Below are 21,505 nucleotides of genomic sequence, written 5' to 3'. Positions count from 1 at the left end.
GTTTCACTCAGTGTAAACTGCAAATATACTGAGTGGGCGTGCGCTGGAAGACAGAATTGTACACACATGCCACTCCACGTACAGGATAAGGGCACACGCCAGCCACGAGAGACGGAAGTCCCAACCTCCGTGTGCAGCCTTGATTCCATCAGCCCCACACTCACACGGGCCACTTACATTGATTAGTTCCTATAATCAAAAATCAGGCGTTGATATCATCTGTGAGATGCGATCCTCAGGGGTGCACTCCCCCAATCATTCCTCTCCCCTGGAAGCAACAACAAGGTATTACCCGTGAGAGGAAACCCACTCCGCCTTGCTACAGATCACAGCCCAGGGAGGTGTCCTGGCTCTCTACGGGCAACAGAAACCAGAGCCGCCCCTTGTTCTCCGCACTGATTGAGTAGACAACTGTCAGGGAGGACAGAGAGGGCGCATTCCAGCGGAACAGCCGTGAAATGGATCCAAATAAAAACAAGCAGCACTGAAAGCTACAGTAAAAAGCCTGCGAGTGGTGCTCGCGCCACTGCAGGCATATGTCTTTAATTATCGTGGCCGTGTCTGGCCGCGATAATTGAAGACATATGGGCTTTGGTGCACGTAACAGACACCAAAAGGCCATAGGCGGAGCTACGCGACTGCCTAATGCCTATTGCGTGTTCTGTTAAAAAACAGCACGTTCGCACGCAAAGCCCAATCAAAATGGACCTAGGAAATAACACGCGCGAGCGGTGTGGAATTTCCAGGTCCATTTTTTACACCCCTACAACTGGGCTTTTCGCTTCGCTTGCGAGCTCTAAAAACAACAACAAAAACAGAGGTGTTCAGCAGAGAAGGGCTACCAGGACTAACGTGCCTGCTCATTCCACAGGCTCTAGTTGACTTCAGACTCCTCTTTGTTCTGACAATATAGTTACTCCACCGGGCTGACTTTGCACATTTCAGTTCTGTTACTACTTTTGTCTCTAGAATCCACCACAGGGAGGTTGTTCGATGCATTTATTAAGCTTCCCTGAAGAATGTGCTTTTGCTACTGCCGAGCATCCCTGTGACAAGTTGTAAAATAGTACAACAATTGGGCACCTTGGTTGCACTGCTCCTTAAGTCTCATTTAGAGAACGGTAAGGTGCGCATTCCTTACTGCCCTGCTGCGCTAGGCAGAGATATTAGAACAAAAGGTGACGGTAGAATACTTGCAAAACTCTCAGCCACAGGCAAACAATGGCGTCGCCTCACTGAGACTGAAACCAACCTGGGGTTGGCTTATCTTCCAGTTCATAGGGTACGTGGCCTGGCAGTTGGGCTGAAACGTTTCTAGTGAATCAGGGACAAGACTGATTTGCATGTAGCTGCTCCCTGCGTGGAGTGGTGATGCAAGGGTTAACAATGACAAACAGGAATGCAGCATTGAGTGACTGGCGGTGGCTGGGGCTTGCATCCCACCTCTCCCCTTTCTTAGGTTTTAGCAGGATGCCTAGAAGACACAGGCCAGGTGGAGCATTCTATTTAGGACACCAACATGTAAAGTTTGACCGCTGCTCAATCCACTATACTGATGAGATTAGGTTGTATGTTTTTGCTTTGGCATGCTAGCTTCTCATGCCCTAAAAAATGTCTTGGTAGTCGAAACACGTGTCGGCTACAAAAAACTGGATAAAATTAAAGCGGCACCAGAGCGCCCGGAAGGTGTCTCACCTACTTAAAGTCTCCACGCACATGTCCATTTCCTGATCGTTGGTCTTAGAACCACGATTTCTCTAGGAAATTCTTACTCTTCCTGCCAGCTTTCTAGCCATATTAGTATTTAAATATCTTCCTCTTTCATCCAGACTTTACAGATTTAAGTCCTGGCATACCTTTCCATAAGATTTCAGATCAAGACAGAAAACTAACTCCATACTCCTCGTGCAAACTGGACAGCCAATCCTTTTTCTTCTGAAGCCAAGGCCTTGAGAAAAGGACAACATATTCCAGATTATGCCTCACCAATTACAGGACCAGCGTCAATTTTACATGATAGCTATACCTCTCCCTCTCTAGAAACCACACATGTATTTCCCTTTTCACTGCCTTATCTCCCTCTTCAGAAACAAGGAGATAATTGGATAAACTAATTCCACCTGTTTTGATGTCCTCCAGTACTGTCCAAGGCATCTTGTTCTACTCAAAAGTGAACACCAATTACTTAGTTGTCACCTAGAATCTTCAGACATAGAATTGGCCAAGGTAATTAAAGCAAACATGCAAAAACAATTAATAAAAGAGAAAGGGGACAGGCAAGATTCTTTATCACAAGAATATTTTAATATGGTCTGTGACAAGCAATATCAAAGTATTAACTCTTTGTAAGCTTCATGTTCCAAACCCAAGATGGTACTCCACGACATAAGAAATAAAACATGTGCACCAATAACATAAGAGGCATATATTGCAATTTTATTTGTTTTTAAATTAAATATTGAAAATGCAGGAACATCGGCCTTACCCACCCACCCCTTTTCTAGAAAACATGTAACCTTTTTAAAAGTTTCTATTCCCTCATAAAATATTTTTTTGTAATCCATGAAAATGGACGACCCAGCGAAAACCCAGCACTTGTCGTTAGTTCTTTCAACAAAATCAAGACCCACGACATAAAAACAAAAAAATGTGGACGTGTGGTCTTAGAAAAAGAAAAAAAATGACAATCGGAATTTAACACTGTGCTCTTAAATATGGTACAATGATTCCCCATGCCCAAAACCCATATTTTTGTACAATATTTTAGTCCACTTTTTTTTATTCATGCCTTATTTTGGCGAAGAAAAATACCTTTTTTTATTAACTATAATAAAATATTTTTTTAAATGTCATTCCTTTTTTCTAAAGAAAATCATTTTTATTGTAAACAGCCACTATTAAAGAAAGGTTGGTCTGCAATGGACTTGTGAATTTCACTTCGGTTATCCCGGTAGGTCTTCTTGGTCACTTGACGAAAAATCAAAACGTGACAATCTCTCTCATATTAAAAGACCTCTCCATGTGAAAAGATTACGAGGGTGGGACATGTGCTTTAGTTCTTAGTTGCACCTCCCTGAGTTGTAGTTGGCATAGTCACAATGCTCTGATTGGCTAAAGGTTAGGGCATGCGTAAAGGAGCCAACGAAGTCACTTAATGGTGAACGGAAAACTTGTGCTCTGAAACCATCTCCACACCAGAGACAAAAATCCTACAACACATAGTGATTGGCTGGAATATGTATACAAAGGCATATTCTCTCCAAGAAGAACCGTGCCATGGCAACAAGGGGTTAGATATTTACCTCACAAAAGCATCAGGCATGTGCCAGTCTCCAACGAATCACAGCATGGTTGATATGCGAACAGACACAGGAAAGGCCTCACTAAAAACCTTAAGGTACCTCTTTGTAGTAGCAGACCCCTATTTCATCTCTACTTGTTAAAGATGTGGACATACAAGGTCTATGAGATAGACAGAGCCATAATACTCATTCATCCCACATATGGGGGTCAGCAACATCAAAGCAAGCAATTTAAGTAACCGAGTAAACAAGAGAAAATGCAGTGAGTCCATCATATTTAACAGTTAAAACCACAGTTCTACACTTAACTTTGAGGATGCAATTAACGTGGTCATGCTATTTCATTCATCACCTTTTGGTCTTTTCTTGGTGGTCTGATTTTTTCATCTATTTTTGTCCGGTTTCTTGTATACGTGTACAATGTGGGTCCAAAGCAGGTCGAAACCATGCCAGATTTTTAGGATAGTCACATAATATAAATTTACATAAGGAATCTACATGGAAATCATCTAGTTTGGTCGCCTTCTGAAAATCTGGCATTGACTTGGCCCTGATTAACATTAGATACCCCTGCCCCACATGTAGGCATTTAAAGTGTGCAATATATCCAGCATGCTGTGGGTACAGCTATCTTACAGGGGCATTCTCCCAGAGTTTGGAAGTATCCATACACTGGACAGCTCTGGGTAGTACATGCACAGTATTTCCCTTTGCAACGTGCAACGCCCAACACTGCATGGATCGCTAATCCGTAATGATGGGAAGCATCTAGGCTGAAGCGCATTCACAGAAGACGCTACATTATTATGCGGAATTCTGGTGTGACTAAATAAAAGTCAAGATTTTTGTCTGGTTTTTGTCCCCGTGGTACAATTCAGAGATTTTATTTGGTTTTTGGTAGCACTGCAGCTTTAAGGGCCGAGCAGACGTCTTTGAAATGTGAAAGAGTCCCTCCCTCCCCAAAAATATGATATTCTATTAATCAGAAGCAATGGGAGAGACGAACAAGGGACGTGAATGGAGGCTGCATGGCATACAAAGAAAGGTGCGCCTGTATGACAATCGAAGGGAGACAAAGGGTGGAGAAGGGGTTAAAGGTCACTTTCGCCATAGAGTGCCGTGGAGAAGGACATGTAGTCCAAGGCGCCTGGCACACCGTCATGCCCGTTGTAAGGTGCCATCCTTGCGATGCAGTATTCCGCCTGGTCTGGGGGCAGCTCGCGGCGCAGCTCATCCGCTGTGATGTAGTTCTGTAAGTAGGAAGGAGAGGTCAGTGGGATGGGTACGGTCACAGCTTACATTCCTCGGCTCGCCAGAGCGCAGAAGTCGATGGGCGAGCAAGTAGGCACAGTTCAGCTAAAGACCATATTCACTTACAACTAACTTCAGAAGGGATGGCAAAACACATAAGGGGCTCAAAATAGACAAAACTCAACTATTCCAATATATCCACATTTCCCAAAGATATTGCCCCACTGTATAGACGCTCTCGTTGTGGTCTCCTATCCAGTCAGTCCATACTTTGCCACTAACGTCATTATCTTATTGGCTTGTTGGTTCTCACCGTTTTAATGGTGTTTTGTATTAATTTCCCTTTGACTACATTTGACTCACAGGTATCCTCACATGTACCTCGAATTAACCTATGCTCACAACTTGTAAAGTGCTTTGATACCTTCGGGTCTAGCTAGCGCTATTTAAAACTCTAAATAGTAAATAAATCCTAAGGAACATTGTTAATCGCAGGGCCTGAGGAGTTCCAGTTATCCATCTGTAAGACTAGGCCTACGTGACCTAGAATAGATATGCCAGAAAAGGGAGAACAGATATGATACTCTATACTAATAGTGTTTAAAAATATACTGTATCTAGAAGGGGGGGGGGGAGAGAAAAGATGCAGAAACTGAGCAGCATTCACCAGTCATGGATAATTGACAGATGGATCAGGGCATCTAACAATAGGTGAGAATGGTTGACTGGGAGTCTCCAGATTTCAGTCCCTCTATAGAAACATTCCTTACCCCACAAAAAATAGTGCATTTCTATTATAGACAAGACACCATATGCAATTTCAATGGGTTTTTCAAAGCAGCTGTATGTTAGTCCATCTGCCTCACCTTATCTCCAGCTAGGATCTTGAAGGAAGCCATAACTTGGTCCGCTGTGTCTGTGTCGGCCGTCTCACGAGACATGAAGTCGATGAAGGCCTGGAACGTCACCAGTCCAAAGCGGTTGGGGTCCACAATGCTCATAATGCGGGAAAACTCAACTTCTCCCTGTAAAGAGAGTGAAACCAGCAGTCACCCAACCAATAAAGGCCACATTGGTTTCCTATTGTCAGCGGTGACCTTCCCACCCAGATAACCTCCCCCCCCCCCCCAACTAATTTAGAAGGGCAATGACCTTATAGAAATGGTGGTCTCAGATTGGCGGCAGCAGTTTGCTCCTAAAAATAACACCACTACAAAAGCCGTCCACAGTATGCCATCAAGAACTATCAGGCTGTTATTAAAACTGAGGTTTTCTGTGTTTTGTTTATCATTTTAATTTCTAAAGAGAACAAGAAGCGGAACGAGCCAACGTTCTCCACAATCTTGAACTCCCTTGAGCACTGTAGGAATTTAGCAGAGTATGCCCAGGCAGCGCTTAAAAAGTCTGCAAGAGCAACTTGATGGCTTTGGGAGCATCCTGACCAGAACCACATTATTTCTATTGTCCGGCAGCTCAGGGCCAGAATTCCGGCCAGCCCCAGGTCTCCCCAGGGCAGAAACTTGAACAGATATTTTGCAAGTTGTTTCTACTAGTTCCAGTTGGGAAACGGGACCTGAACACCATTAAACACCAATAGAAAAACACAGATCATTACATTCAATACCAGTTCCAAGATGAACATTGAAACTAAGGTGATCAAATAATTAATAATCAAGAACCGGTTGAAAATAGCCACAGTTACTTTCCTTTGGTAAATCTAAGTGCACATTTCTCAACTTGTGAATCTCCCCAGGCACTAGACCGGATCTGCAAAGTCTTGAAATCGCTCCAGCCCTCGGCAAATGGCACCATTGCCCTCCATCCCACCTCCAGATAGGATGCATGGAGCCGCATGCTGGTGCAATCCGGCATACCGACATCAGTTTACTCGTTAGCCTCTTCGGAGCTCTGAGATGCGGAGCGTACCCGGCAGATTAAAAACACTGACGTGTGCATATCTAAGTTGGAAGCATGTTAACTTCCGAACTGCCACTCAAAAGAACAGGGAGGAGGACGGGCCATGAGGCAACTGCGGTTAAAGGATCCACCAGAAGCAACATTACCGAAGGTAAGTAATCGCAGATTTGCCACCTTGTGAGTAGATCCCAAAGCAATGCTCACTTATACAAGGTAGGTATGAGAAATGGACTTTACACCTGAATGCCCTGTAGGTCTGAAGTAAGCACAATGATCCTCTCTGCAGGCCTGTGTGTTGTAGTCATGGCTTTTGCCTGAGAGGAATGAGCACTATGGACCCCAATGGGATCCTTTTTGGCCAAGGCCTACCAGTCGAAAGCAGGAGAAAGGTCCATTTATGAACAGCCTTTTCTTTTTTTCGACTGGCAAATTTAAGGATAAGCAACCCCACAATACCCCTGAGCTGTATTAAAGTAGATAACTGTGGGCTGTGGACTGAACGTGTGCAACCTCTCTTCCTCCTTAGAGGAAGGAGATAACACAGGGAGCATGATGGACTGACCCACATGGAAGGATGACACCTCATTTGGAAGAAAAGATGCAGGAGTCCTAAGCACCAGTTAGTCAGGGAAGAAAGTACTGTATGAAGGCGGGCGGAAAATGCCTGTACATTCACAGATGTGACATGCAGATAGGATCGCAATGAAAAACATGGTCTGCAGGGTTAGGAGACTCCAACTGTAGCTACATAGAGGCTCAAAAGGAGCACATATCAGGAAAGTGTGGACTAAATGCAAGTACCAATTAGGCACTTTGAAGGGAGAAAGGAAAAGCCTTGGTCCAATCTGGGGCCACCAGAGTCCGCTGCGGTCGACCCTGCCTATCTTTCTTCAAAACCTAGGACATTAGCGGCGAAGAAGGGAATGCATCTCAGATGATATTCCCGGCCACCTATTTTACACATCTACAATGACCACAAGGAGGCAACTCTAGAACATGAAAAGTGGAACAATGAGCATTTCTGGAGTTAGTGAAAGGATATAGTGGGCAAAAATACCCTGTGCTATTTCTGGATGCACATGGAACTAGTGATCTGCAAGTGGATGCCTGCCGAGCTCATCTGCCCTGATGCTGAGGGATCCCATCAGGTGAGTCACTTCAGGGACACCTTGTGAAGTTTCATCCACAGCCCAATAGCCTTCATACTGAGGGCAAGTGACCACTTTGTCCTACTTCTGGCAGTATACTATGCCGGTCATGCTGTATGTCCCCCCTTTTGACCTTCTTGATTAACGCATTCAATTCTTCAAGTTCCAAAATTGGTCTCGGGCCACCTTCTTTCAAGGGACCAGACCGTACGTGGAATAGCAACCCAGGTCTTCTCAGCCCTGGGTAAGATTTTATTCCCTGCCTTGCCAAGCAACATCACCACTTGTTGTGAAAGATTAGTGGCATGATCCACTGATGACTGCCCAACAACTGGAGGAACAAGAGGCCAGATGTACAAAAAGGTACAAACCTAAACTTGTGTAACAATCTGACAGTCGAATTGGTATGACAATACAGAGTACCAGTAGGTTAGACAACACTGAGATTGGCACCATACTGGCCCCAAATGGCCAATTGACGTGAATTGTTGGGGCAACGCTAAGTGAGTAGTAGAACTGACTGCTGCTGCTGTTTTTCCCCCCTCTTCTTCTACAACTACCTCTGCCCCTGGAGCCACATAAAAACTCAGCTGGCTGCACAGGTTGTGAGCGGACAACAGGCAAGGACCCTTGAACAGCCTCATAACTTGGAATAATCTCACTAAAAATCTCTCTTTTGTTAATTCCCCCAGGACTATTCACTCTGCTTTCACTCAGAAGCGTCGGGACACCCCGTTGGGGTAGATGCGCGCTATATAAATTACACAAATAAATAAACAATCAAGCCAATGAAAGGGCATGCCCATAAGAGGTTTGGGCATTCTTCGAAAACTCATCAACATGCATCGAACCATGGAGTCTATGGACTACACTGGCCCATAGCCCGAGAAACACAATCGGTGGTATCCAGATGCAGTTTGCAATATGGCCATCCTGCATTGTCTGTGCATAGGAACAGCACTGAAGGCAGAGTGGCCTGTATGGGGGCTATTCAGCATCGGGGGGGGGGGGGGGGGTGAGGACCTGTTGGTGGAAGCCCAGTTAAGGGCAGCAACAGATCCACTGGGCCAATCTGTAACCTCCACGAAAAGCTGCAGCATGGCCTCCTTGAAGGCGGGGATTTGCTTAGGTGTACACCACAGCCCAGGGAACTCTAGGTGCAACTGCTAAGGAACCGGAATTGGATCACAGTCGGATGATGCAGCCTATATCAGGCCTTTTGAGTGTCGACTATGCAATCTTTCACTAGAATGGGCGCAGAGAAGGTGGGCAACCCCATTTTGACTTTTCATGCTTTCCTTTTGGCTCATCTTTCGAATTCGTCTCAGACTCACTAGATGATGGTGAGGGGGGAAAAGGACCAGGTGTCACCTCAGGGCTAGGCATAACCTCAAGACTCTGAGCAGGACCAACCTGGTTTGCTACGGTGGCGAGGTGTGGGGCAGTGACCGGGGTGACTGACTCTGGAGCGCAGGGCTCACGGTTTGATCCCCGTTGCCGGCGGCAACTCAGCTCAGCACCATGTGACTGGACAATAGCTCGCCTTATCTTCCCGTCGGCCCCCAGCGCCTTGAGACCTTTAGGAGTGAGTGGTTCGCACTTTACAAATACCGGATTTAGATTTTTATGGTGAGATGGGGTTTAGCTACTCGCTCCCATATGTTCTTTGGATGCGTCAGTAAGCATTTTTAACACAACTAGTTGTGTGGATCCAAGTCAGACATATGCTTGTGACACTCAACATGATTTAAAAAACCACAGTTATGTCAAGTGATACCCCTGCACATTGTCAGAATGTTTTGTTACACAACCTTCAAAAAGAAGTTGTAAGCTTGAAGGTAAAGAGCTCTAAGGGAGTGAAAAAAGAGGAACTGCTGTCAGCACGTAGGGGCGGCAACTATGTGCAGCTCCATGTCCGAATACAGGACAGAGTCTGTTGGAACCACCTGCAGGTGCACAGGAGCTATTGCAAGAATTCCCTTAGCTGGTGAGGCACCTGGGGAGATTCACAGGGAAAGGAATCTGTGGTTAAAAACATAAATCCGAAAAAATGCTTAGTTATTCGTTTTAAGAAAGTGAAAAAATGGCAAAAGCTTTAAAGGAGCTGATCTACAGGACACAACAGCATGGCACACTCAAGAGCATCAATTCAGATTTTAGTAATGGAAGGTCTAGAAATACAGGTATAAAAGTCAAAGAGTTCCAATTTTTTTATCTAAATAGCTCAAATTGTTTGTGCGAGTGATCGAGTTTCACAACAAAACAGATGGCAATCAACAGCGTTAATCATCCGGGTTTACATTTTTTCAATTCGCAGTGCCAAACAGAGGATAATGAGGTAACTTGTGTCTACAAACATGCAGCTTTGAAAAACATCTTATACTCTGTTCTTTTTTTTACCATTTAATTCCAGTAAAAAAACAAAAGAACTCCTAAAACATGAGCTAGGCTGTTAAAGACCTCCAGACATATTTCATTTAAATTATGCCTTTATTCCTAATCTTGGGTATGCCAGTTGCTTTGCTTGCTCGGCCTTCAAATTTCGTTCAAGAAGTTTAAAAAATTAACTGAGAGATTTCTAACTCAACAATTATTATTTTTTTGTGTCGTGCAACTCCACTCTTTGGGCACATAATTATTTTGACTTCCAGAACAATGGAATGTGTGAAGGTGTCTCCCCTCCTGACATGTTCACGAGAGCCTCTTTCTGTTAAGAAAGCAAATCACAAACTACACCCCCTTGATTCCAATATCCTCTAGGTTGTAGAAGTGAACAAAGGCCTCTGGAATCATGTGATGCTACAGCAAATGCACAGAAGTACAAACATCCCAAAAAACCTTACTTGAAGTAGAATGCGCCAAATTAATTGGTCGATTGATAGTATTTAAAAGAGGTAAAGGTGCATTGACATCAAGTCGCAGATTTTTCCATCCAGGTCAATATGCATGGAAAATAAATAGTTTCTAGATTTATTTGGGGGGGCACGCTGTGCCCCTGTTTGCTCTGGCAGATACCTGGTCTTCTTGTCTGCTGTTGCTCAGCTGGCAAGAAGGGAAGTGAAAGTCATGTTGCCTTCATTATTGTTACTTATTAACAATTGAAATTTAAATTTATACAGAAAAGTCCATGACATTGCTAACAAATGTGCTATTTGTAAGACTCGTACGTGGCACTCTTATATTCTCACATCAGTAAATTAATTTTAGAAGAGTCGGGACAGAAACCATAGAATAACATTGAAACGATAGTCAATTTAAGATTGTCTAGGAACATATTAGCCAACATTAACATTGAGTCACAGAAATAAAAGAGCAGGCACATGGGTTAAATGGATAAGGATTTAAATATTGAGAGGTAAAGAGCTCAGGGTCAGGAATCAGAGGTCACAAGTTGTGAAGGGGAAGTAAAAGGGTATGGGGAAAGGAAGAGTGGATCATGGATTGAACAGGGGAGACCACTGGAACAATAATTAAGGATCAGTGGTAGCAAGAAGTGGGCAATAGGGTAAAGGATCGGGCAGGTCGAAGCTCAGTACCAGAGTGAAGGAGTATCAGAGGGTTCCAATCAGAGTCTGGATATGATACGCATTCCATCGTCCAAGGGGGGTAATAATGGTCAGTGAGGAACTAAAACGGGAGTCGGGGGTAAGGATCAGGATCGAGATCCAAGAGGAAAGAAGTCCAGGCTTCGGTCAAGGAAGGTACAGGGACGGTTGTCCTCTTGTAGAAGGTTAATGGCAGGTTGAACTAATTCTAGTGAGGCATTGGGCAATAAACGACTCCGGGATTATGAATTAGGGACCAGAAGATAGGCAAAATGGGACTAAGCTCAGACAAGATCATTCTAGGCAGCTGTTTGTAACACATACAGCAAGAAAGTGGTAGGTCGTTCCCAGAAGCATCGATCGTTGTCAATTTATCAGGGTGATTAAACGCCACTGAGGCTAGGATGCAAATAATCCTAGCACTGGCCCTTTGAGTGGTGGGAGTCTAGACCCCCTTTAAAGGCTAGTAGTAGTATTGACCCTTTGCACGGTCTTCTTATGACAAAGGGCACATATGATTTAGGTTACTGACCCACTGATGTGACCGATTCATGGTTTATGTAACTCAATGTTAATGAAAGTGAGAATATAACATCTCGTCAAGGACGGTCCGTGTTAAGAGCAGACAGCCAATGGGTCAGAAGGACAACTCATTCTATTTCTATCTTTCTAGAACCACCAGAAAGGGAGAAGTTATTTAACTGTAACAATAGATCTTCACTCTACAAATGATCTACATTTACATGCTGTGCAACATTCCACCATCTACTTGCTAGGCTCTGAAAAGCATACTATTACAGTCTTAGAAGACCTTGGAACGGAATCAACGGGCCATTAACGACCCGCTTCGGCGAGGGCCTTTGAATGGCCTGTCGAGCCCGCTACGAGGGCTATCAGGCTATTAGAACATCAGGCCCCCAGAGCTCAGAATGTTCTAATATTGTAAACCAAAGGCCTTACGGGCCCGAGGGGGGTGAAATCCCCTCGGCATCACGCGCTGTGAACAATCATTGGAATGTTGATACTCCAGGCTTCTACTGGCCATTAGAAGCCCAGGGCACTCCATTGTCTTCAATGGAGCCTCAACATTTCAATGTTCTAATATGGTTTATGATTTAAGGAACAACAAGGTACTTTTCTGAGCCTAACCATGAGATGGTAGAAAGATGCACGTCTTGTGGAGCTAATATAGTCTCAAGTTGCTATTGTTACAGGTAAATTTTTCCCATTTTGATGGTTCTAGAAACATACACTTAGATGCTGGATAAAAAACACCAAGTGCATTTGCAGATGGCCGGTGTCCGGCCAGCTTTTAAGGTCTGTATTTTAAGAGCAGACAGATGCACAGAGCTGTGGTACTTATCCATCATCAAATTGTTTATTCTATAACAATCAAAAGAATACATTTTATGCAACTGAGTTAATCCATTTAACGTTCACGGCAATGCATTATCGCCGCTGGACACAAAATACAAACCACAAGGAACACAGGTGTCAGCGGACCCTGCAATCCACTGTCGCAGCTGGACACCAAATACAAACCACAATCAACATAGGTGTAGAACAGGTCGTTACGTTACCAGGTTGTAACCCATGGAGATAAGACAGGCTCTGAAGTCATCGCTGTCCATCATGCCGGTCTTCTTCTGTGGTCCATGGCAGATAGGGCACAGCAAGCCGGAGGGAGAAGACAAGAGGAGCAGGGGACAGAGCGTACGAAGGAAAAGATTCACCAAGGGAGGGAGAGTTAACAGTGGCACATGGAAGGAGGAAAGGATAGTTCGGAACCAAGCGTGGTGGGCCATTGGCCAAAAACAGGTGAGGCCCACACCAAAAAGAGTTACGAAATATGAAAATATGTGGACAAAATGTAACAAGGAGGAAGAGGAAAAATGAAGAAAGTTGGGCCATGGCACAGTTGTTTGCAGGGGAAGGTGTAAGGAGGATTTGGGTCGAGTCAAATAGAAGCATTCGCTCAGAAGACAGGGATTAATTTGATTTTTTAATGAGAAATGGACAGATAATGGAGTTTGAAACACAAAAAGTAAATTGAAAAATATGATCAGAGTTCCAGCAACCACCCAAAAACATGAAATAAATGGGCATTTACAAAAGATATTCAAAAGGGTTTTATTGAGGCAGTATAGGACGTTGAAGGAAAAAAATGTAACATGAAGAGTGGCAGAGACATGGAAAAACAAAAGCAATAAGTTGATAGAAATGAAGGAAAAAGTTGATGAAATTGAATCGCAACATTAACGGTAAACAGGGGGAAAGCAGAGACAACGGAAAAGAAAAAATGGAAATACATGTTATTTTTTTGGCTCTCAGGCCTAAAGGCGGGCAGCGTTCCGCACCAGTAACCAATACCTGCGCGTCGTTTCCAATATCGTAGCCCAAACTGATTAGACAGGCTTTGAACTCCTCGGGCCCCAGTCTGCCAGAGTGGTCCTATTTTAAAATGTGATGTGCCACACAGTGAAAGAAGCATGCCGTGCCACGAGCAAGGTGGTCAAGGAGTGGAGATAGTGGCAAGTACAGAGGTACCATGCAGCAGGGGGAGACAGATGGGAAGAGAGGGTGGGGAAGCAGAGAAGAGAGTAGCAGGGGGAGGAAAGACGAGAAACGTGCAGAAGAAGAAATAAAAAAAAAGACAAAAGTGCACAGTTAGTGACATGGCAAGATGTGCTCAAAACGCTTTCTCAACTAGTAGTACTAAGAGCTGTGCCACTTTGCGACAGTGTTACAAACATGGTGATCGTTAATAGCAGAGCTGCTAAAATGAGTACATTTCCTCACCCTTCTGCCCTCCCCCAACCCATCACTTCAAACTTCCACCATCAATAACAATGCCACTGCTTTTATTTGACCAATTAGGGGTAGCAGGACTCGCTGAAAATTTTAGAACATAGAATTACAAATCTAGATAACCTGAATTATGTGTGCTTCTAAAATTCTGAAGAAACTACTTAAGTAAAATAAAAATAGTGCAATTCTTTACAACTTCATGCAAATGTATTTTGGCATGCAAAGGCATGATGTGTGTAGTGATATACAACGGACGCCTACTTTAATTACAAGGCCTCACTCTGATCTTGAGGGAAAAAAAAGGCTGGAGAGTTAGCGTAGGAGATGCAGGCCTGTGCAGCAAGGGGCGTGCCTAGGGCTTCTTGACACTAGTTTGGGAAATGGCTTCAAACCTAGCGGCGTGAAGGTGAATGCAGTGGGACTGGGGCTCACACTTAAAAGCATTATCTGAGACATTTTCGCCTGCGCACTCACCAACAGTCCAATCTACAGCTCATGTGCATGCACCCATCTTCAGGTTACATATTCCTATCTGAATTTTGCCCTTATGTTGCAGGTGTGATTTGTACAGACATGCTTACCTTATGCAGATGTATTTAATTAAATAACGTGCCATTTTGGCTCACTGAAGGAATGCTGCAAAGTTGTCAAAGTTTTGGTGGCAAAAGTGCAAAATCCAAAATTCTTAGCTTCAGCTAAATTATACTACATAAAGTTTTATAGTGAACTGTATTCTAGTTAAAGTGTAAAGGGATCTTGGGAAAGTGGGCTGCATTTCAGTTCAAGTGCACAAAATTCTTAGCTAGCCATTGCAAAATTAGAGTAATATCAGGTGGTGACTTAACTCCAAGGGTATTTCAGTCAAGGTGCCGCAAGAGTGAATCTTTTCATACGAGGCTCTCAGATGTGCCACTTTCAGCCAAGAAGAATAACTAAATGGTTTCTTACCATTTAGAGTAGTTTTGTCGCTTGAAGATTCTGGTTCACATGCTGAGCATTATTCCATCAACCAGCGGTTAGACCCACCTTTTCCATGTCGCACTACACTAGGTAACTGTACTCCGTTAACGTCAGGTGGTATTTTACCAACTGCATGGTAAATTGCTGCCGATCTGATGGTAAAAGGCAAACACAAGGAGATGATGGACGGAGCGCTGAAACTTTTCAGACACTCATCCCCAGTCACAGATTTGTGTTGAATCCATCATCATTCTTTAGCTCATTTCCCCACCTCGGTTCAGACCCAGCTATATATGCAAATCAGTCTCGACCCTGTGCCTCATGGGAAAAGTCCAGCCCGAACTGCCAAGCCAGGTCTTCCCTGAACCGGAAACAAGCATCGAGGCTAGCTTGAATCCAGTGGCAAAGTGAGCACAGGCTAGCTTGAATCCAGTGGCAAAGTGAGCACGGGCTAGCTTGAATCTAATGGCAAAGGGCACAGGGTCAAGACTGATTTGCCTATAGCTGGGTCTGAACTGAGGTGGCGAAGTGAGCTAAAGATCGATGGATTCAATCCAGATCAGTGACTGGGGGTGAGTGTCTGAAACGTTGCATTGCTCCATCTATCATATTGTGTTTGCCCTAAGTTGGCAGGGTATACCCAGACGTGGGTCCCGTGCTCACTTTGCTGCTGGATTCAAGCTAGCCTGGCTGATGGTGGGTGTTACTCAGAAACTGGTCCCCGGATGCTTGTTTCTGGTTCAGGCATGGCTTGGCAGTTCGGGCTGAGGCACAGGGTCAAGACTGATTTGCATAGAGCTGTTTCTGAACTGGGGTGGTGCAGTGAGCTAAAGAACGATGATGGATTTGAACCAGATCTGTGACTGGGAGTGAGTGTCTGAAAAGTTTCAGCACTCCGTCCATCATCTCCTTGTGTTTTCATCTGATCGTAAAGACATGGATTCAACTTTCTCCTAGAATGAATCAGTTTCTGTGTTTTCTATATTCATCTTCCTCCGCATCAACCGCCTGATCCTTTGGCTGATCAAAATAATCTCCCCATGTCTTCCTCTTCTTCCTAACCATTCAGCGAAAGCTTTAAATGCACCGTCCCATTTTAATATAACTGTAATAAGCTGCAGCCCTTTTGGTTTTAGCACATGCTAACGTTGCCTACCACATGTGCCGGTCTCTGTGGGTTTGATGCTCTGGGACTGGCATCAGAGACGTTACATTTACAAACCAGAATGCTCAGCCCTAAGAGTTTACATATTAGTTACTTGTGAAGGCAGTCTGCTAAATCTCATGAACACAGCTAAGCGCCCTGTTCTCTTGGTGAGAATCTAGTCATGTGATCATAACTAGAAACTGTTTTGTAGAATAAATATTTGGATATTGCCATTTCTCAGGGAATTTAACTTCATTCCTGATGTCTTGTGGGTAATTTCTATGATCACAGCCTATTTTTATACATATACACAGGCAACAGACTCAATTGAAACACGAGACGGAGCTTCATTCAACCATATTATGATGTATATGAGAGGGGTATGCAGGCGTCTTCCACTGCAGCTGGTTCTGCATCCTTTCTGGCTCTTTTATATCGTGTTTTAGAAGGAAATTTGGAGGACCTCAATACCTCATTAAATGTCTCTTGTAAAAATAAAAATAAAATACAATCTCTGCCTCGACCCGTCTATTTTTTTCTTCACTGGCAATGAACTCTTGATCATTATCTTCCTTTTGGGCATCTTTCCCTAACTTGTTTCATTATCTTGGTAATTTTCCAAAGTCCGGTTGAGTGTTTTTGTTGTAGGCTTAATAGAGTCGTTGTGGAGGATTTCAGCATAGAGAGTTTGTGTCTATTTCAGGGAATCCACGTTTTCAGCTACAAATGCAGATTGTCCTGAAGCAAAGCATGCTTTTTTTTTACTTTTTTAAATCAACAAAAACATTCTTTGATACTTGTGGCATCTGTCTTATATTATGTTGTGTCTTTGCCATTTACATTCTGGAATTGTGCGCCCTGCACCACTTCAGTGCCCTCCGGACCATCCAAGTCCTCCTCTTCAGACAAATCCTTTCCTGCCATGCACGTCTATTTAGCTTGAGCCATACCTGGAGCAGATTTGTGGGTCGTATGGCGCGCCCTACACGGATTCCTTTTTTTAAAAAAAAGTTCTAAACTCTAATAAAGAGAATGGTACCAAACACTCAGTTTTAGCCAAGGGCAGGCATAAATTAGATTCTGTACTTAAGATTAGCTTCATATTTTTTGTGATAATTTAGAGGTTATTTTGTATATTTTCCGTAAAATAAGGCCACACAAAATACACAAAGGGGGAACAGGAAAAAAAAATCACCCTTAAAACAAATTCTCCGGCCTCCTACGAATGAAGAAAGAGTAAACCCTGGCTTTTTCTACACCATTCACCACCAACGCTTTAGCTGTAGCTCCTGGTGCCTTCCTCTTTACTCTGTGCCCTCACTGCCAGGAGTCCTATCTTGCTACTAAAACCACAGGTGGAAAACTGCATCAAAAGACGGTGGATACGTACTAAGGCATTGTGGGATTACAGGTTGCATATTATTGAGTCATGCTAGCTCTATTTACTGTCTACATCCAAAATAAAACTTTATTCAAAAGATAATTTCTGGAACAAACCAGTAGGCAGTGGAATAACGCCTCGCATGCGAATCCAGAATAGTATCATGCTGTAAAAACATAAAAGTCCCAAGCACACGGTCTTCAGGTCTCTGGAGGGTGTAATGATGGGCATACATCCTCCTCTGTCTCCTACTGCAGTGAACGAGCCATGTGGGTGCTAGCCCTGAGTTTTGCTGCCCCATCTTGTATAATGCAGAGCATCATCAGGATGCACTGATATACAACTTCATACTTAGGCCAGCTGTGATGCGTCACACAGCCTTGGTAAGGGGATCACGTGCAGAAGAGGAGCCTAGGATCCTAGGTCTGTGGCACATTGAACTCACACATGTATGGGTAGAATAATTTGTACTATATTGGGTTTTTATCATCCGCAGACAGTGGCCTCATCTACAACTGTGTCCGAGTTATTTCAGACCCAGCAACCACTTAACAAAACAACCAGAAGCTCTAGGACTGGGGAGGTGCTGTAGGCTGTTTTTAGATACTATACTTCCTATCAGGAGTAAAATATGCACTCTTTATACAGAGAAATTGAGAGAAGGAATACATACCCTGTCGAAGTGGTTGAATGAGGCCCGGAACTCATTCATCTGTTCCTGGCTGATGCCTTTGGCATCTCGGGTCAGGATTTGGTTCTCAACCTCGTTGATGGTCCGGGCGATTGTGGTGAGGAGTTGCTCCCAGCCCACTCGAATGTGCTGAAGGAAAAAGAATACACCATGTCACCTGCATGCAATTGTACTATTGAGTGTCCTTATGCAAAGCATGCATCTCGGTCAGCAGTCCGGCAGAGCGCAGTATGTTGGCACAGCTCCCGCACACTTGAATAAAACAAACACCTTCAAAATGGCCGCTCTGATAAAGCTAGATCTTTACCATTCCAGCATTTTCTCTGTTTTGCTTGTTCATATATAAGAAAAAAGAACTTGGATCTCCCAAGCCACAGGGCACCTCTCTACTCTTCAAAGAATGATTCTCCTGAAATTCCCTTTCAAAACAATAACATGCTTGATAGATGGTCCATGCATAGAGGCCTCGTAAAGCGGATGATAAATGAGAATTAATAAGATTGTGAAAAAAATGGTTTAAGGTTTGAAAATTAACTGTGATGTTGTCTTCTATTGATCTCATATGAGTCAACCCTGTATATGTTGGTTTAGTGACAGTTTACATTTTTAATCTCAAAAGAGTTTATTTACAGAATGAAAATGCTGTACATTCCCAAAGACATACATGGTAAGAGTACAAAGTAACGCCCACAAAGATGGATAACACGGCAACAAATGTGGGCTCCATGTAAGATACATGCTGCGAAGGTCTGTCTTAAACAAGAATCCTTCAGTGGGTTTTTAAATAAAGGCCTGTCTAAATCTGGAAGTTCACGAATGGGAAGGTAATAAGTATATAGTACATCATCAAGGCATGAGAAAGCCAGTTACACTGGAGTACACCATTCAGATCCCCTAAATGGGGGTACATGAGGAAATGCCCTGATAGACCAAATCTTTTTATTTGTGGGAACACATACAGAATGGTTAAAGCAGCCAATAATTAAGGATACCGATTTAGAAAATAGACTTTAGGCTTTCAGGCAAAGGCTGATAGGGTGAATTGGAAAGTAGGGAGGAGGAGAAAGTCAATTCGCTTTGGTGGCAGGCTCGAACGCATGAATCAACAAATTTTCAGTCCAAGTCTAAACTTTATCCCAAAGTGTTTTACTGTATTTAAACCACGCATTGCCAGTAAATGCATCACGTTATGCCTGTGACTCTAACGTTATCAGTGTACCTTAAAGCAGTACCACATTTAATACAATGAAGGGCTAGATTTTATTAGGCCAAAATAGGTTGTTTTTTTTCTTAAATTCTCTAGATCGATTATAAAGTGTTCCTGTAATTTAATTTGTCATTCTGTTTAATTCGCAGAGTTTGCTGGCCAGAGACAGAATATTTGTCGAACTCTGACTGGGTTTTATTCCCATGAATTAATTAGTTATTTAGCAAACTATGGCAGATAAACATTTCCGTCACAGTATTGAACAAAGTAAAAATCCAATTACTCTGCACTTTTCTCACTAACTTGAATCACCAGACCTCCATGTTTACTAGTTTTGTTAACATGCTGCATGTGATATGTCACATAGGTTTTAAGCATACCTCTTAAGTGTATATCCTGTTTTTTAGCTTTCCATCCATTAAAGAAGGACACAGCATTAGTAATGCATTCTGAGGACAGATATGAACTGAACTAGAATAGATTAGCTCATCCGGTTACTGTTTCCCAAAAATATTTTCACACCAGTTTCAAGGGATCATGCTCATCTGATTGTCTTGGCGACAGGCGTGTTAACAGCAATACAAATAAAGGCAATATTATTACTAGCCACCTATGTAGCACCTATCACAAAATTACTAGCCTCCTAGAACTTTAACAATATGCATCCTTTCACAACAAATTTCAATCTACTAGAGAAAGATTAACAGCAGGGTCGATCCCTGCAGGCTTTCAACTTGTTACCTACAGGTTACATATAAATATCTGCAGCTAGGGCTATACCCAATGAGCTACCTTACCAAAAACATTTTTGAGCATATGGTGGACAGTCGTTCAGTATAAGAATGGACTACATGACTACGTCCTAACTGATGTAAGTTCAGAAAGTAGACTGGAACATTTTGTAAGTGCAAACCGAACTGCTCCTAAGTCGACATAGATCCTTCACCCACTGCATGGGTCTTACCTCCATGGTATAGTTTGTGTGCTTGTTGTCGAAGATAAGTGCCTCTTGGATTTGCTGGTGGTCACCCTCCAGCTGGTCAATCTTTGGTTTGTAGTTGACAATGCTTTTCTCGTATTGCCGCAGGTGGCTGATCTGGTCCTCAAGAGTGCCGTGCATCTCGATGGAAATGCGCCCGATCTCCTGCAGAAGATATGTGGGAGGAAAGCAGACAAGAGTGAGGGAGGAGGCACACCCAGGGCAAGCCCACTTATGCATATTAATATACATGTTTTAATGCGGACTATGAATTCGGTCAATATAAAAAGTTACCAATCAGACCTGAAAACCTCCAGTGGTATGCTATAATGTGGGCTGCAACTGCAGCAGGTGCATTAACCAACTATGCAATCTTACTAACTTGCATTAGTGTAAATTCCAGAAAACAAACTTATTTTAGATGTTTTCTGCTACTATAGAGGCCAGTGTCTGATGTCATGCACAGTACACTGGCTCCAAACAACATTAAGGATAACATGTCTGTGTGCTCTTTGTTGTAAAAGGATCTACCTACTACCCAAATGGCGGTATTTATTTTATCGCGCTTAGGTGATAAAGCATGTATAAATATGTAGGTTATCACGTCTCTTTCTATACAACCGCTGGGATCAGCATTGATTCGGAAACCTGGGAACACAAATGTCTTTTGCCACTTGGGTTAGCCTCAGCCTATGCTGTCAACTCGCCACTGGCTCTCCCAATCCCCTGGTCCCACTCCATGGAAACTTTGGGGTCGCTGGATAAGAAGTACTGTAAGTCAATCTCCTGTGCCTTGGCCTCCACCACCCTCCCTCTCAGCTTCTACTGCTCCACAGTGTCTCCACCCCACGTAGATAGAAGGGATCGCCTAATGATCCTGTTGGAAATTCACTGGTCAGCCCCATCACCACAGACTGAAATCCATTTAGCAGGATGCTTTGTCTGCTGTTACTTAACCCAGTCCCTAAATCGGATTCCACAATCAGACTACCCTTCCGAGTTGAGGACAGCCAGGGACTCAAGTGCACCACATCCATCTTTTGTTCTCCATTCAATTTCCAGGTCATAGAATCACAGACTCCATTACATTTTCCCTGACGTTGATGGAGTTGTGCACTACCAGGATATCCAGGCGATAATAAAGAAGCTCAATCAGTTTCTTCGTTGCA

General features: G+C 43.5%; 1 protein-coding gene across 3 annotated transcripts in view; it reads right to left on the bottom strand.

Moving 5' to 3' along the window:
* Positions 1-2,282: 2,282 nt before the first annotated feature.
* Positions 2,283-21,505, bottom strand: part of ACTN1 (actinin alpha 1) — a 238,339-nt gene continuing 219,116 nt past the window's right edge. Inside the window, exons 17-22 of one of the 3 annotated variants that reach the window (XM_086937049.1) lie at positions 20,322-20,501; positions 18,133-18,279; positions 13,534-13,614; positions 12,744-12,809; positions 5,420-5,578; positions 2,416-4,552 (exon numbers count right to left, since the gene is read on the bottom strand). In XM_086937049.1, the coding sequence (XP_086793175.1) occupies positions 4,394-4,552; positions 5,420-5,578; positions 12,744-12,809; positions 13,534-13,614; positions 18,133-18,279; positions 20,322-20,501 (792 nt within the window). In that variant the 3' untranslated portion in view covers positions 2,416-4,393. Of the gene's footprint in view, positions 4,553-5,419; positions 5,579-12,743; positions 12,810-13,533; positions 13,615-18,132; positions 18,280-20,321; positions 20,502-21,505 lie in introns of all 3 variants that reach the window. The other 2 variants (XM_086937047.1, XM_086937048.1) reach the window with 2 other exon arrangements.

This window comes from Lissotriton vulgaris, chromosome 9, assembly GCF_964263255.1.
Source record: "Lissotriton vulgaris chromosome 9, aLisVul1.2, whole genome shotgun sequence".
NCBI classification, from domain to species: domain Eukaryota; kingdom Metazoa; phylum Chordata; class Amphibia; order Caudata; family Salamandridae; genus Lissotriton; species Lissotriton vulgaris.
This window is presented reverse-complemented; position numbering and strand designations above follow the sequence as displayed.